The sequence below is a fragment of the Neopelma chrysocephalum genome, unplaced genomic scaffold (genome assembly GCF_003984885.1).
Source record: "Neopelma chrysocephalum unplaced genomic scaffold, ASM398488v2 Primary Assembly neopelma1_182, whole genome shotgun sequence".
In the NCBI taxonomy this organism is placed as follows: Eukaryota; Metazoa; Chordata; class Aves; order Passeriformes; family Pipridae; genus Neopelma; species Neopelma chrysocephalum.
In genome coordinates, this window is record NW_020897844.1 from 1,337,239 (window position 1) to 1,353,935 (window position 16,697).

The following is a 16,697-nucleotide window of genomic DNA, read 5'->3' on the forward strand; positions in this document are numbered from 1 at the left end:
GATGGTGCTGCTGGGTTTTGGGGTGATGGTGCTGCTGGGTTTTGGGGATGATGGTGCTGCTGGGTTTGGGGATGATGGTGCTGCTGGGTTTTGGGATGATGGTGCTGCTGGGTTTGGGGATAACGCTGCTTGCTGCAGGGCTGGGGTTGGCCTCTGAGCTCCGGGAGCAGCGGTGGTGGTGGTTTGAGTCACGTAGGCACCGCGTGCTGCGAGGTCTGTGCGGTGCAAAGGGCTGGAAGGGGAAGGTGTGAGGGTGAGGTGAGGCTGGGTGCTGCTGCTGGAGGAAGGGGAGGAGGTCGCCTGGCTGGGGCATAGCTGGTGCTTTTTGTTCCGTGTTAGGGAAAGCTCGTGGCCAGGACTAAAGTTTGTTGTTTATATATATACATACATACATATATATATATATAAGGAAATTCGACTTCTGACATGTGGAAGAACGTCTTCCCATGGAGGGTGGCAGAGCACTGGAACAGGATGCTCAGGGAGGGTGTGAATCGCCCTCTCTGGAGACATTCCAATCCCACCCCCCGGACACTTCCCTGTGTCACCTGCTCCAGGTGACCCTGCCTGGGCAGTGGGGTTGGACTGGATGATCTCCAGAGGTCCCTTCCAACTCCAGCTCTCGGAGAGTCTCAGGCTGTGTTGGGAATGTGCTGTTCTTGTTGTACTTCCTTGCTGTCGGGGACTCCTGTGTGATAACTTTTTTTCAAAAGTGTATAAACCACTTTCAGTGATTCCTCAGCACTTTTTCCCTGAGAACAAGGGTGTAATGAGGCATGAGATTGTATTTTCAGTGTTTCAGGGCAACCTCACACAGGCAGTAGAGGCTGTGTCCTCCTCTCAGAACGCTCAATGCAGTCACTTCTGAGCAGACTTTAAGGTGCTAATCTGGTGTAATGAATTCGTAGAAATAAAAGAGGGATGAGGAGATGGATGAAGTTACAGAGCATCCAGACATTTGTGTGAAACTGAGGGTCTTGCCCGTGGTTTTATGTGTTTATATCATGTGGCTTTGTCAAGGGGTTTAATGGAGGTTGTGGCAAATTCTGTCAGAAAGTTGGGGACTGGGCTCTGTGCAGGGGTGTAAAGAGGGAGGGACAGGGGTGACATGTCTCAGGGTGGTTCAGTCACTGCCCTTTGCTGAGCATGTTGTGGTTCAGGCAGTGTGAGCTCTGTGTGTGAGTTGTCTCCCTTTCCTGGTGAGCCTTGTGCTTCTGGGAGTGCTGCTGGGGACAGGCCTGAAAACTTTTGTTTTGTTTAAAGACCAGATTGAAAATGTTTTTATAGTCTGTGCTCTGAGGAAGTAAAATAGCAAACCTGCCAACAGCTTGTTGTTTAGAGGTGGCAGCATTGGTTAATAAGGGTTAATAATACATTTATGCTGCCTTCTCCTCTTTAAGTTTGGAGCATTCCCTGGGGTTGCTCTCAGTTTCAGTGAGATCAGATCTGCTTTTCAGCTCAGGCTTCAAGTGTAAAGCAGCTGAGTCAACCCCCTCCCTTCTGCCCTTCACACTCACAGTTGTAGCAGACAGAAATTGTGTAGGACTATGTAAATTATTGCTGTCTGTAAATATTCCCCAGGGCTTCTCTTGACCTCTGAGCTCCAGGAATAACGATTCTGTTGACTTCAGTCCACAGGAGCACCACATGCTGTGAGGCCTGAGTGGTGTAAAGAGCTGGAAACTAATTGTGTGGGGATGAGATGAGTCTGGATGCTGCTGCTGTAGAAGGAGGGATGGTGTATGATTAAAAATTAAACCTGGACAATAAATGCAGTGGAACATAACCTTCACTTTGCTGTGTCTCTGATATTTCAGAGTGATTTTTTTTTCCTTTCTTTTTTTCTTTTGGGGATTTCTTGTTTGATGCTTTTTGTATGAAGGCAGTTAACAGGGAGTTGTCTTGGCTAATTGAAAGTGTTGTTATTGCTCGGTGTTTTGATGTTGTCTCCTTTACTTTGGGGACCAGAACACTCCTGGGAGTGGTGTTTCTCTGCACTGTCGTTATGCTGCCTTGCTATGACTCTCACAGCTTTGCTGAGTCCTTCAGAGGGTGATGAAACATTCAGGGAATAGTTCCATGCTCCAGATTGGGAACTCTTGGACAGGTACTGTAGGGCTGTGCTACCTGCACACAAGTTGTAAACTCTTTCAGCTTCTGTCTATGTTAGTGCTATACCTAAAGGAGCAAAGGGAAAGAACTGAAGCTTCCCTATTTAAATATTCCACTGTGCTCCAAAGGGCCTGGAGCAGTTGGTTTTACAGCCTGACTTCCAGGCTTAACAGAAATTTAAGATTTTTGCAGAGTATGTGTGAAGTTTTGTCCTTCTGCGTATAATTTGCCCTTCACGGTTGAGATGGTTTATATTGCAGCTTCTGACATCAAAACACACTTATAGGTACAGTTGGCACTAATTAAAAGGATAATGAAAACTGATTTTCATTTCAGCTTTCTCTTTGCACTGACAAGGTCCCAGTTACATTTCTGTTCCTGATGTTGCAGTGGTTTGTTCCAAATAACTGCCTTTCTTCCTTATTAACAAAAATAGTCTGGAATAGCCTAGCTTGCTTAAAGTCTAACCAAATCAGTGAATATACCATTTCCTTATTACTCCTCTGATTTAGGGTTTCTTTTAAAAAGACTTGATGCCCAAGTGTTTGTTGCAGCAGAAGTGCTCGCTGGGAGGGAATTACAGGGAAAGAAAGAGAGGAATTTTTTTTCTTGTTTGTCTCTGATTTTCTGTTTCTGTAGTAATTACCAGAGTTTGAAGCACCCACAGGTTACATAAAATGGCTGTTTACACCTCTGCTTTGCGGGAAACTCAAATGTATTGGCTGCCAAACCCTAATTCCCTGCTATCCCCAATTCCCAGACACCTCCAGCCCCCATGAGCCCTCACTCTAAGGGCTGGATGGCACAGCCTGAAGCTGGTTGCCAAGAACTGTTTGAACCCCAAAGGAGTTTTGTTTCACCTTGTGCACCTTTGCTGATGGAATCACTGGTACAAGAAGACAGATGCCTTGCTCCAGTTGGAAGAATTAAAACAGTTTGAGGTGGTGTTTCCTCAACTTCTTGGATTGGGGAACTGCTGTCAGGCTTTATAATCCCTCCTGGATCACTGGTGTGATGGGAGGGAATGGAGCTGTTCACAGGTCTCACTGTTTAAAATGTTCCACAGGCTCCTGGCTGTGGCTTCTTGGATCAGGAATGGCCTGTGGAAAACATCAGGAAAGGCTGATTTTGGGTCTTTGTGCAAGACCAAACTGGAGCCCAGTTTAGAAGGCAGGGACTGTGCTGTCCAGTGTTTGCTCCCATCACTGGAGTGGACAGACAGGTTATGACCAGATGCTTCCCAGATTGCCAACTTTTCCCAAACAGAACCACAGAGGGTTCAGGGGGGTTGTTTTGCCAGAAGGTCATTTGTTCTGTAAGATTGAGCATTGCAGAGAAAGATTGATTGCACGTTGAAGATTAATTGGTGCAGTGACATCTTTCTGATTGTACATGACCCTAAAGTAATTGTGAAATGTCGTCTTGGTAGTTACTAATTGGATTAAAGTGTTGTAGTTTTGGTTTTTTTCTAAAGTACTGAGAACTTACTTCACTGTTCCTCAAACCATGTAAGAAAAAGAAGCTGTTACCAAATTCTGCATTGTTTAGTTCTGTGCCTGATTTATGTTGGAGACGTGATTTTTTTCAGAAGTTAAGGAATGCTGATTAAGGGCACTTTATTGCTCAGATGCACTGTTGCAATTAAGCTTTATGTTGATAAAGACTTGGATTATGATAGCAAAATCCACATCCAGTTTTAGCATATCTTGATGTATTGGAGGAGAAATAAATATTTAGCATTCCCAGCTACTGTTGTGGCATAATTGCGAAACTACTGGAGATCAAACACACTGGTCCCTGTTTTCTCATGGAATGAGTTTCAGGGAGATGCAGAACGGTTCAAATTGTATCCAGGGTTACAATGACATGGACTTTTTCCTTAGCATCACCTCAGTTTTATCCAGGCAGGACCTCAGGCCCTCCTTTGTGCAGCAGCAAACCTTGCCTCGCTGAAGGGACACAGAGGGCTCTAATAAAATCAGCATCCTGGAAATCATTCCATGGCTCCAGCCTGCACAAGAGGATGAATGGAAGGATTCTGTAATCACTGGATGTGATCAAGTGCAAAGAGAAGAGTCACAGCTTTGAACATGCTGAGCTTGGGAAGAATAGATCTTCTCCAGCAGAATTCCTGCTCCTGCCTCCAGTGCCTCCTGCTCGGAGTTACTGCCAGTTCCAGCCTCACACCTGACCTGCAGCAGGGGCAGGAGCTCTGATGTTGACAGCACAGTTTGTGTTCTCTAACCCAGCCTGCACCCAAAAATGTCAAGGATCAGAGATCCTGTGTTGCTGCGTTGCTTTTCCTTCAGTCTCAGAAGGGGTTAAGTGTGAATATGCAGTGCAGGAATATCTCCATCACCCCAGTGAAAGTGGGCCCTTTGCTGGTTTGAGATTTGCTTCTGGTGATGAGGATGTTGATTGCTTTGTGTGGGCTTAATACACTGGTGTTGAGCTGCAAACTGCATAAGCAAAGGAGAAATGATTAGAGGTCGTTTGTCTTCTGATCCTGACCTTGCCACAAGATTTTCTATCACCAAGGACAATTTGCTTCCTTTGTAAAATCCGCTTAGTATTTCTGATCCCTAAAGGAGTTAGAAAGCTATTTGTCAATCAATTCAGAAGACAGGGAGATTTTTTTGACTGATTTATACTGGAGTGTGAAGGATAATAAGGAGTAGTTGTAATAAAGAGAGGGCAAGGCAGAAAGCACAGTTTTTAGGAGCATACTTGGATATGTCTTCTAGTGTTTGTTATGGGATGGAAAGGATGGAGTTTCTCATTGTGGTGGGGCAAGGTTTGCATTTAAGAGCATCTCTAAATGGGCTCATAAAACTGCAAATATTAAAGTTTAAGATCCACTGAAACATTTCTGGGTTTTTGTTGGGCGGGGAAAAAACGTGGTAGATTTCCAATCTAGTTAAACATGTGCTTCATTAACCACATTACTTATCCCAGAACATTTAGGGTTTTTCCAGATAAACATCTCTGAAAAAGTCCATTAAGCCAGGAGAAGGCTGCTGTGTGGAAAGTACTAGGAAGTTCCTACTGGGAGCAGCTTACACAGTAATTGTAGTGAGTCGTCCCCACAATGTTTGTGTTTGGGCAGCATTTCACACAGGGGGACTTTCATCCTGTTTGGCTCCCGTCCTCACTGCAGGTTCAACTCGTCCTCCCAGCACCGTTTGTTCTCTGAACACTTTCTGACATGTCAATATTTTTCTAATAACATCATGTCTGGGACCTCAGGCATTACTTCAGGTGTTGTCATGACCAGGCTGTGTGGAGATGGTTTCTTGTTTGCTGTGTCTTGCAGCACTCTCACAAGTTTGGCCCTTCCCACTGTCACATCACTGTGCAAAAATACTCCTTTGGAACTCAGTTGTGTAGAATCCTGCAGCAGACCTGCTTTCTTGGTCTTTTCATACAAAACATTTGAGTTAAGTAATTATTTTAGCTTCCCATATTTTTTTTTTTTAAGATTTGAATTCTGTTTTACTTTCTGACTCTCTGATGTGATTTATCTGAGTCTTAATTTCACGCACTTGTGACAGAACGTTTTAGGTCATGTGATGTTGAGAAAACATCATGAAACATTCATGAAAACTGCCATGATCCATCACAACCTGCAGGGTTATGGCCAAGAATTCCATGATATGGACTTTAATCGTGCAAACTGCAGCTTGTTTTGCTCCCTGAGGATGACACTGTCAGCATCAGAGTCGGAATAACGTTTGTGCACTTTAAGTCTGTGACTTAAACTGGGCTTTGCAATGTGAAAAAGAGAAGGGTGGTCTTTAATCCTTTAGGACTGGATTTCAGTTTGTTTGGGGTTATCTCTTCAAAGCACAGCACTGTCTGGTGGTGGATACTTCACTTTGCTGACGTGTCCCAGCCAGGAAGCAAAACCTTAATGATTTCTCATTCCATTGACATGAGGTTCCTTCTGTATTGTCCTTGAGGTGACAGAAGGTGTCCTGAAACACACTCGGTCTTAATGCTTTCGTTAGAAATCAATGTTTTGTTAAAATGCTTTCTTTTCAATCTGGTTGCTCACAGGTGCAGCTCGTTGGTTTGGATGAAGAGAGCTCAGAATTCATCTGCAGGAACACCTTTGATCACCCCTATCCCACCACAAAGCTGATGTGGATCCCAGACACCAAGGGAGTCTATCCAGACCTGTTGGCCACCAGTGGGGACTACCTGCGAGTGTGGAGGGTGAGTAAATCCTCCCTAGGAAAAGATGAACCGTGGCATCAGTTGTGTTGCACATTGATCTCATTTTCATTCAAGACTGCAATAATTTCATTCTTCACTGCAATAATGTGACTAAATACCAAGCCTACAGGAGAAGCAAAAGTATCACGGTAGTTGCTGCTTTAATCAGCTTATTGAAGTTGGAGATGATGGTTGTGTTTTCCAGAGCTTTAGGATGTAAAGCTGAGAGGAAAAAAACCAGGATTAACTCCCCATGTTTTGTGCCAGTGGAACAAGTCAGGTGATGTTGCTGTTTAAGTCAGATACGTTTCATTTTCTCTCGAGGTGGGTGAAACCGAGACCCGGCTGGAATGTTTGCTGAACAACAACAAGAACTCAGATTTCTGTGCTCCTCTGACTTCATTTGACTGGAATGAAGTGGATCCTTACCTGCTGGGTGAGACTGAGAGAATGCTGCATTTTCAGCACACCACTGAATTTAGTCTGGTGGAGTCTGGGCTGTGACTTTGTGACCAGTTAATCTGGTGACCAACCAATGGGCCAACTGCTGCATCACAGAAACTGCTGTTGTCTTGGGTTAAAATGTTTTAAAAAATTAAAATTATCACCTCATGGAGACTTTTTTTTTCCTTTGGATTGGAAGGTGCCCTCTCCACTACAGATGGGTCACTCAGGTTGGACTAGGGGTGTTCCTTATTTGGGGACAGAGAGTCTTGCCTTTCAGAGCTGCTGTTGCAGTGCTGAGTGAGGATGTGCATCAACTCCTGTGACTTATTTCAGCATGTTCTGGGGTGGATAGACCAAGCTTTGTGTTTTGTGAAGCCATTTCAGCAGCAGCAGGAGAGCCAGGAGCCCTTAATTCAGTTGGAGGAGGGGGCTGAACGTTTAAGGTTTAATTATAGCCTGCGGGACAAATTGTGAATCCAAGATGACTGATCCAGAGGTTTGTTTCCCAGAAGAGAACAGCCATTTATGTCAGGGGGGATTTGCCCAGAGATTAACAGTGATAATATGTCTTAGTAATTATTTACTACATGATTTATTTTTTGTGTGTTCCATCTCTCATCTCTTAAGAGCTTTACTGCAAACCCCACCTTCAGTCCAGAGCAACAATCAATTAATAATAACACGCTATCACAACACTGATTGAATTTTGGTTTTGGCATGCACATGAGATGGGCAGGATGGGAAAGTTCATCTCAGACTTGCATCAGGCTTCTGAATAGATTGAAGCAGACATGAGCTATTTACCCTTTATTCCTGTGTGGAAGCCTGTTCCTGCAGCTAAAAGGTTTGGGTCATTGAAATGCAAGGAGGGCTGTTGGCTGTTTGACATTCTTGGGTTTAATTCTATTCTCGTGGCTATTTTGATCTGTAGATGTTGGGGGATATTACATTAACCCAGGAATTGATTAAATCATTTGGGATAATATCAATTTTGCTGACAGAAGTTTTTTTTGTTTCAGGTACCTCAAGTATTGACACAACCTGCACTATTTGGGGTCTGGAGACAGGACAGGTTCTGGGAAGAGTAAATTTGGTCTCTGGCCACGTGAAGACCCAGCTTATTGCACATGACAAAGAGGTGATGGGGGTTTTTGATTGTTGGCATTGACTCTTCTTAAAGCAGTAGAAAAGGAGCAGAACTTTTCCATTTTTCTCCTTTTTCTTGAAAAATGTAATTGTCCAAAAAGATCATTTATCTAATGTTAAGTTATACAGTTTTGAGTACTTAAATGCTGTTGGCAATTGAAACTACTCTTTTTACTCATCACAGACTCTGGACTGGAGCTCTTGTTTTACCAGGTTATGCTCCAGACTATTTTAGGCAAATGAGATAAAACACCAAACTGGACTTGAAATCAACTGCACATCAAAGGCAATAAACAACTTGCAAAATTCTCCCACTTTAACCTATTAATATTCATATACAACAATATAATTAACATCACATATCAATTTTCAATCCGAGTCTGGGAAATTGATACAGTTTAGTTTCAGTGAATGATCTGTAGTTACATAAACATTTAAGTGGGGGTTTTTTTCTCCTTTTGGCAAACGCAGCAGCTAAAAACTTGCTGGGAACATGAAGTATTTGGCAGAACAGGTCACAAGGAGCTGTGCTGCCCATCCATAAGGTGTGTTTTGCTGGGGGTCAGGAAGCACTGTGCTGTCTGGAGCTGGCTGTGTCTGTGTGCAGGTCTATGACATCGCCTTCAGCCGCGCAGGGGGAGGCAGGGACATGTTTGCCTCGGTGGGAGCAGATGGATCTGTGAGGATGTTTGATCTCCGTCACCTGGAGCACAGCACCATCATCTACGAGGACCCCCAGCACCACCCCCTGCTCCGCCTCTGCTGGAATAAGCAGGATCCCAACTATCTTGCCACAATGGCCATGGATGGGATGGAGGTGAGGCAGCAGCTCCTGTAGGTCCTGGAGTTGGGACTTTTGTGGCTTGGTATTATTTCGTAGTTATTTAAAACAAGCTGGCAGTGGCAGATTAAGGACCAGTTCTTAATGCACTAAGGAGTTAAAGTGACTTTGGCATTATAAACTTTAAGGCTCATATATATTTCAGAGGACACTGTGAGCAGCTGGGCAATAATTTTCACATAAAGTTTTAGTCACCTTGTTCTTTCCCAGTTCAGTGTTTAGTTTGTCACCTGTGCTTCTTGAGGGAAGCACAATTTGTTTGCCACAATTTGTGGCATAACTCATAAACCCCCTGTGAGATCTGAATCCTTTTGAGACACACAACACACTGACCCTCCAGAAGCTGTTCTTTGGGAACAGTATCTGCTTGCCAGCTGAATCCTTTAGGAAAGAGCCATATTAATAGCCTGAGCTCAAAATACTTAGTTTTTTGAAAAAATTTCTGAAAAATATTTTTAAATATTAAAAATTGCTTTAAGACTATTTAAATATTTTTAAATATTAAAAATATTTTCAAATTATTTATGCAGTTAAAGATTTCTTAAATCTATCTTTTTTTAATTAATAATTAATAAAAATGTATTAATTCAGTTGTGTTTTGTTTCTGAAGGTTGTGATTCTAGATGTGAGAGTTCCCTGCACTCCTGTAGCCAGGTTAAACAACCACAGAGCGTGTGTAAATGGGATTGCTTGGGCACCTCATTCCTCCTGCCACATCTGCACAGCAGGTGAGTGTTGATCTTACAGGGGAATTTGAGTCTTTCACTGCATTTGCAAAATCCTCTCCCTCCAAAAGGTTATGCAGTTCCCTGCCTGCTTTTTGCTAAAGAATAATTGCACTTTAGAAGCTGTTTATTAGTGACTTTCCTAAATTTTTATGGAAATAGGCACCTACTGGAGTTTATTGTGTGGAAGTCATGAGCCCAGTGCCCAAACTGTGCATCTGCTCTGGCTAAACCCTATTTAATGCTCCTTAGGTTTTTTGCAGTCCAGTTCTTAAATGTTTTCAGCTGTTATGAGTTCCACTGATCTTTTGTTTATCAGCTCTGTCCTGGATAATGCATAATGATCCAAGTGTATTTTATGGATCAGGGCTGCAACAGCCATGTCCTATGTGGCCTCTTGGGCTATGAGCCTGTTGGTAGCCCCATGTGGAGACATTGTTGACTCTACCTCCAACCTTCTCCTCCCTGTGCAGCTGATGATCACCAGGCTCTCATCTGGGACATCCAGCAGATGCCTCGTGCCATCGAGGACCCGATCCTGGCCTACACAGCAGAGGGAGAGATCAACAATGTACAGTGGGCATCCACCCAGCCAGACTGGATAGCCATCTGCTACAACAACTGCCTGGAGATCCTGAGGGTCTAACTCTGCTGCTCCGTGCCCCACTGAGGCAGGGCTGTCTCATTCCCCTCCCCTCTAAAGTAAGAACACCACCAGTCAAGTGGCCAGTATCTGTTGTTGCTTTGCATCTACTGTTACAAGGAACTGTTACAAGAATCGATGGCAGGCGTCTCCTGTCTCTCAAGACTCTAAAATGCAGAGACGTGCTGAGCCTCTTGGACCTTCTGGGTTCTGGTTTTCTTGTCGAATTCTTTTTCCCTCAGTAAAAGTTCTGTATATTTGTTTGTTGACTGTATTAATAAGCTTGCAGGCTTTTCAGTTGCTGCATACGTCCATGTGTTTGTCAGCCAGCTGGGGCAGCACATCAACCAGTTTAATAGATGCAGGTGCAAAACAAGGTGGGGGGAAAAAAGACATTGATGTAACAGCCACCTTGGCAGGAATCTTTATCATTCCTGTTGTTGCTGCCTCTAAACTGTTTAAACGTTTGTATGTTTTTTATATATTGGGCTAACTTTCTATTGAGTAAGGTTTTTCTCCCTAATTCTTACTTTTGATATGTGATCCACTTCCACATGCCCGCAGCAGGACCTGTTCATGGATACAAACCACAGTAACACTTCAGGCTCCCTGGCAGTAAAGGCCTGCCAGAACTAACTGTTGCCTTGGCTCCCTGTACCTGGTGACCTGGGCAGAATTTCCTGGTGCTGTGAAGTACAAGTACTTGTTGCACAATTTCTTTACACTTTTCTGATGCTCAAGGCAGTTGTTACTATGGTAGGCCTTATTTTTAAATTAGAACTGAGTTTGTGTGTGTACCCTGCAGTTGTGTCAGCACACAGAACGGTGGTAGGTTGCAGAAAGAAGATCTATGCATGACATAAGCTCCCAGGAGGTACCAACTCCTGAAAAAAAATGTATTTGTGATGGACTTGGGGTTGGCACTTCCAGTCAAATGATTTCCCCTCGGAAGACTTACTATCTAAACCAAAATAAAATGGTTTCACACTTTGTAGCTTGCTTGATTGGCAAATAACCTGAGCAGGGTTTTGTGGTTAGCCTGTACCTTGGAGCTGCTTTGTGTTTGGCCTGTGTTCTGGGAGGTCTTGAAGGGAGTGCAGAGCAATGTTTTTGTGAAGTGTGTTTGCTTTGTACTGTCAGGTCTTGTTGAGTGAGCGAGATGGGTCAGAAAAGCTGGTCTGCTATCCAACAGAAAGCTCTCTCTGAAAGAAATTATTCCCTAATGCAGTGCCCAAAGGTGGATTTAGAAGGAAAGAAACTGTGCCATTGAGACCAAGGTTTGGCACTTGTCATCCTCTCCTGACTTTAGGGGATGTGCCCGAGGGCTGCTGTTTGGAATAGTGGATTGCTCTACATTAATACTTCTCAATCAGAGCTGAGTGGATTAGGCAAGATAAAAATCTTTGTTGAAGTCTTAATATAACACAGGTACTGGGATAAAAGCTCTGCAGTGCTCTCCAAATGAAGACATGACAGCCAGAGCTGGTCTGGAAGGGTGTGCAGCCCAGTTGCCATGTAAATGTCAGAAACTATCAGAATTGTCTTTCCACCTAATGAGCATTCACCTGCAACTGGAGGCAGTTTATAAATAGTAGGACACTGGCAAACCTGGATCCTGTCAGTTTATGCAGGAAAGGCAAGTTGGGAAAGCGATTGCTGTGGAGCAGTGAGGCTGACACTGGGAACACTGTCAAACACAGAACAGAATCTGCAAGGGTTTGTCATTCTGGACAGACAGAAATACCCTTCTGCTGGCAGCTTCTCACCGTGGAGCTCAGAAAAGCATTGCCTCAGGAATTTGATAGGAATTCATTAGGGACAGCTTTAGTCCATCACTCCTTTTGATCTCAGAGAACCAAGAGACTCTCACGCAGTTCCAGCTCATGTTGTGTCAGTGACACTCTGTGTTCAGTTGTGGGATTTCTGACAAAGCTTCTTTTGACTTGCAGGTCAGTTTTTCTTACGAGCAGCAGTGCTGGGAGTGGTGTGTTCCACAGGCAGGTTTCAGCAAGATGTCAGAGCAGTGTTAGCCAAACAATTAATTACCACTTTTTACAGCAGCACTTCCTCAGAAACTGGAATATGCTTCTGCAGAATGAAGTGAAAATTAGGATCTTCTTAGCAGGAGCATCTAATGGCATTCACAGCTTTAGGACTCATCTGAAATACAGGCTTGTCATGCATTGTTTAATTACAAGTGGTAGGGATAACACGCTGTGTTACCAAGAGGGAAGTACCTGCAACATTAGGACTGTCTGTGTCCCCTTTCTGCATGAGTCAGAGATGAATGTTTCTCTTGCTTAGCTGAAAAATGCATCTTTTATAATTGTATTATGCTTTAAAAAAGCTATAAGATAATTCAGTTGAAAGTGAAGTCACTAAAAGGCTCCATAGGCTACACTAAAGGACAAAGGCAGTTTATTCCCAGAGGAATAAAATGTGTTACACTAAGATGATGAGAAGAGAGCTTGTATAAAGGGACCCAGTCTGAATAGCCAGGTAGATTCTCCTTCTGTTGGAAAACAATCTTGTTAGGGACCTGAAGAGGATCCAGTGTCAGTTCTCCATCCATAAAACTGCTTGGAGTCTATTTGTGGAATTGGGTGCTTATTCCAAACTTGTCAAAGGCAAGTGAAGGAATCTTGTAGGCTCCAGTGGGTTCTAAATAAAGCCTATATCCTGTTTGTTTAGCCAGTTGGGATACCTTCTGGATCTCCAGCATATTGCTTTGGGCATAATCCATTGCCATTCTTCACATGAAATTACATTTTGAATCACTAGAGACTGTTTGGGCACAGGGAAATGATACTTAAAATAGCTTCAAAGAAGTCACTTGAAAGGTTAATGACTGAAAAGACATGAAAATCCTCATGGGTGAGATGTTCTGTAGTGCAAATGGCACTTCCATATAGACAAGGAAGGGAGAGACTTTGGTGCCCTTTTGCCAGCACCTGCTGACAGTGGCAGGGTAGGGAATGCTCTGGTTCAGGTTCATCTGCAAGATGAAATAAACCCCAAGACTTATCACTGGAAGAACATACAGTTTATCACATTTCACCTGCTTAACATTCGATTAGATTGGGTGTAAATCCCCCATAATCATTATTTTTCCCCAAAGTTTATAAAAAGAAATAGGTTTGTATTTAATTTCAATTATTTGGTGCGTAAGCAGAGAATGCAGAACAACTGGTTGCAAATGCCTCATATCTTTTGAGTATAAAGTAACATTAAGGAAAGAGTGAGCAAAGCAGAAAAGCACGTGCTGGTGTTGGTCCAGGCCAGCCTGATCTGGGACAGAAATACTTCTCTCTGACTTAAGTAGTTCTGTGTCACTTCTCCAGTGGATTAATCCAAGATAATGAACTATTGTTTGGTTGTTATGTTCTTTTTTAAACCAAGCTTTCCACAGATTCCTGTTCTGATGTGGGCAACCTGTTGGCTCTCAGCCAGGGGGATCTTGATGATGTAAAACTCGTTAGTGAGGTGAAAACCTGCAGCCAACGAGGTGGATGTGGAACTGTGTGTAGTGTGGTGGCAGCTCTGTTAATTGTCTAAATGAGGTGGGCTACAGGAGCTTGCATCTCTGGGAATTGTACTTCTGTGTGCAGGGATTTAAAAGGCAAGGATTTGAGTGCTTTGACAATCTATTTAGAAAGAAAACACGGTGGTTTCAAGCGATGCGAAAGGAGACTGATAATACAGGTTGTTCCTTATGGAACCTTGAAATGTACTTAACGGGGGAGGCATTGCCTCTCATAAGTCAAAGTTAATGATCCTTTCAAAACTTAGCTGTAATTACTCTCCTGAATGTTCTGGATAATAGTAAAAAGCTCTATTTTTGCCTGGTGGTGCAGTGAGAAAGCTGCATCAGTCTGGAGTGTAGATCAGTGCAGAGCCCAGGTGAGGGGGGGGTCCCATGTAGGAATTCACAGATGTGCTCGGGCTTGTTTGAGATGTAAATGAAGAGCTGAGTGTGTCAGTTTTGTTCTCTTGCAGATGGCACTTTAACAAGTATATTTTTGGTAAGATTAGGAGGAGAGTCATCTTTTCCTCAGCCCTTTTATGGTAGGAGTTTGTCTGTGTTGTGTAGAAAATGTTAAATACAACAGCCACCAAAATCCTGAGCTGTGGTCAGAGTGGACCCTCATTTGTTTCTACTGAAAACCAAAAACATGAGCACTTGACAAGACTGTAAATGTTAAACTGAAGCTTCATGTTCTGAGCCTGACACCATCCTGTAAGACCAACCCAAGGGATGCAGTGCTGGTGTCACCCCGAGAGTCCCTTTTCCTTAGGAACTTGATGGTGTTTGGGAATCCCTTTTCCACCATCTGAACACGGTGGCAGCAGTGACAGGTTGGTTTTGTAAGGATGTAGCTGGATTATTTGGACAACTTATTTTCGTGAGAGAAAAACTGCAGCTGCTGCCTAAATTCATGAAACTGAAATTCTCTTGAACTTGTCGGTTTGTTAGTGGCGTTTTAACTTTTTCCAGAGGCACTGAAAAGGATGAGCAGCAGCACAGCCAAGCTCTTGGCTCAGCAGATTCCTCAGTGACGGTCCCATCAAAGTCCTGGAGGGTTTAGTTTTCCCACTGCTCGTTAGCAAAGTGGTCCCAGCACCTCAAATCCACCTTGTGTTATCCTGCCAGTGAACACAAGCTCCCTCTGACGTAGATTCCCTGCTTTCTGCCCTCACAGCAATATTCCAGAGCAGGCCTGTCTTTATTGTCCAGTGGACATGGAAAGGAGGTGTCCAAAATCAGTTATGGAATGGGCAGGTACTGTCAACTCTGCCCCACTTTTCTCTTGATCTTTGCAGAGAATCCAGGGAATTAATTGTCTGTGGCACTTAAAGAGCACTTTTTGATGCAGCTGTACATCCCCTGCTTACCCGAGAGGAGTCAGAAATGTCTCTTTCTCAAGGGTGTTGAAGGGAGTTTAGGATGCCTCTGACTCATTTTTTTGAGGAAGAGCTCTCCAGAACTTCTGTTTAGCACCTTTCACCAGCACTAGAAAAAAGCAGTAATTAAAATTACAACTAAATACCAGTCACTGAAGGCTCATCTGGTGATTCATGGCAGACACCAGAGGCAAAAACAAAAACACTTTGAGAGTTGCTGCTGCCTGTTTCAGGTGACAACTGTGTCTGCCAAGGACCTTGGTGGCCTTTTGTGCAGCCTCTGATACTCAGCATCAAGCAAGAATTTCCACAGTCATAAAACTAAATTTAAAAAAAAAAATCATCTGTGTGGCTTCCATCGAGTTTATTTCTTTTCAGAAAACCTGATGAAATGAAGAAAAAAAAAAAGCTATTCCCTGACAAAATATTGTGGCCATGAGCAGCTGTAAGCTCCAGCTCTCATCCCTTGGATCCTGTTGGCAAAACATGTGACTCCAACCCCCTCTTAGAGCTGAGGATGGATCTGAACAAGGCAGAAAGGCAAGAACCAGGGAAGGACAGAGTCCTAATGCAGCTGAGCAGAGATGTGTTGCTTTTCTTGACAACCTGGGAAATAGGAATTAAGAAATCTACTATTTAAAAGGAACCTTTTTTTTTTGTTTGTTTTTCCACTTGGGTTGCTAGCAGTGTAAAATGTAATTTAAGCATTTTTGTTACCAGTAGCTGAGTAGGAGATGTTTACTTTTATGTGTGTTTTCCCTTCTGCTCTCCCCATTCACAGTCCCGTTGTGGTAACTTCCTGAAGGTGTAATCTTTGTAGCATGATTGTACAAACACCCATATGAGATTCCTGACTCTTTGTTCTCACTGAAGTATGTTAAAGCAATAGTAGTTTTACTTCTGTCCTTCTTTTCTCCACCTGCAACTTCGCTACTACCCTGTCCTAGAGGAATCCTATTATCCTGCTATTCATTGACATGGATAACTGCAGTGTCCCCATATTCCTTTATTTTTATGGAGAAAACACAGAAGGGTTTGTTACAATGAATTTAACACCCGAGTCATGGAACCGTATTGTTGAAACTGTAAATTTTAAGGCAATTTTCTGAACTCGCTTGAAAGTGGAATGTTGCATTCTTTTATGCTGTTTCCCGCTTCCTATGTAGTTTTATTCGGATTTTTTAACCTTCTTTCTAAGTTTCAGCCTCCTGTGTATTAGGTACAGTATTTTCTGCCTTTCATACTTTGTAATAAAAACGGAACATTTGTAGATCGACTGCAGTTCACTGTGTGGTGAGTTAAACCTGGGGGGAGCTGGGCACTGAAAATGAGTTTCCTTTACTCTGTTGCTGTGAAAAGGAGCTTCATCTTGCCTCTGCAAAGCTGAAGTGTATTGATCTCCCATCAATACCCAAACAAACTCGATAATTCCAGCTACTCCTAAGTTGCAAATTACCCCAAATAATTATATTTTTAAGAACTCAGTCACAACAGAACTCAGCAGAACGGGTAATGCAGCTGTACTTTAAATATTTGCCTTCTTAAAAATCTGCTGCAGGGTCCCTGTATCCCAGTGTTGTTCATGCTGATGTTCTCCCACTCCTTTGCTTGTTCTCTACACAACAAATGGGAATTACCTGCTGGCATGTTTTCATTTTTAAGATGA

The 16,697-nt window shown here is 43.2% G+C and overlaps 1 protein-coding gene across 1 annotated transcript in view; it reads left to right on the forward strand.

The window, feature by feature from the left end:
- Positions 1-16,312, forward strand: part of DCAF7 (DDB1 and CUL4 associated factor 7) — a 16,748-nt gene extending 436 nt beyond the window's left edge. The window contains exons 2-7 of the mRNA XM_027702285.1: positions 6,169-6,327; positions 6,652-6,763; positions 7,794-7,912; positions 8,528-8,737; positions 9,372-9,489; positions 9,960-16,312. Of these exons, the coding sequence (XP_027558086.1) occupies positions 6,169-6,327; positions 6,652-6,763; positions 7,794-7,912; positions 8,528-8,737; positions 9,372-9,489; positions 9,960-10,132 (891 nt within the window). The 3' untranslated portion in view covers positions 10,133-16,312. The remainder of the gene's footprint in view (positions 1-6,168; positions 6,328-6,651; positions 6,764-7,793; positions 7,913-8,527; positions 8,738-9,371; positions 9,490-9,959) is intronic.
- Positions 16,313-16,697: the final 385 nt, after the last annotated feature.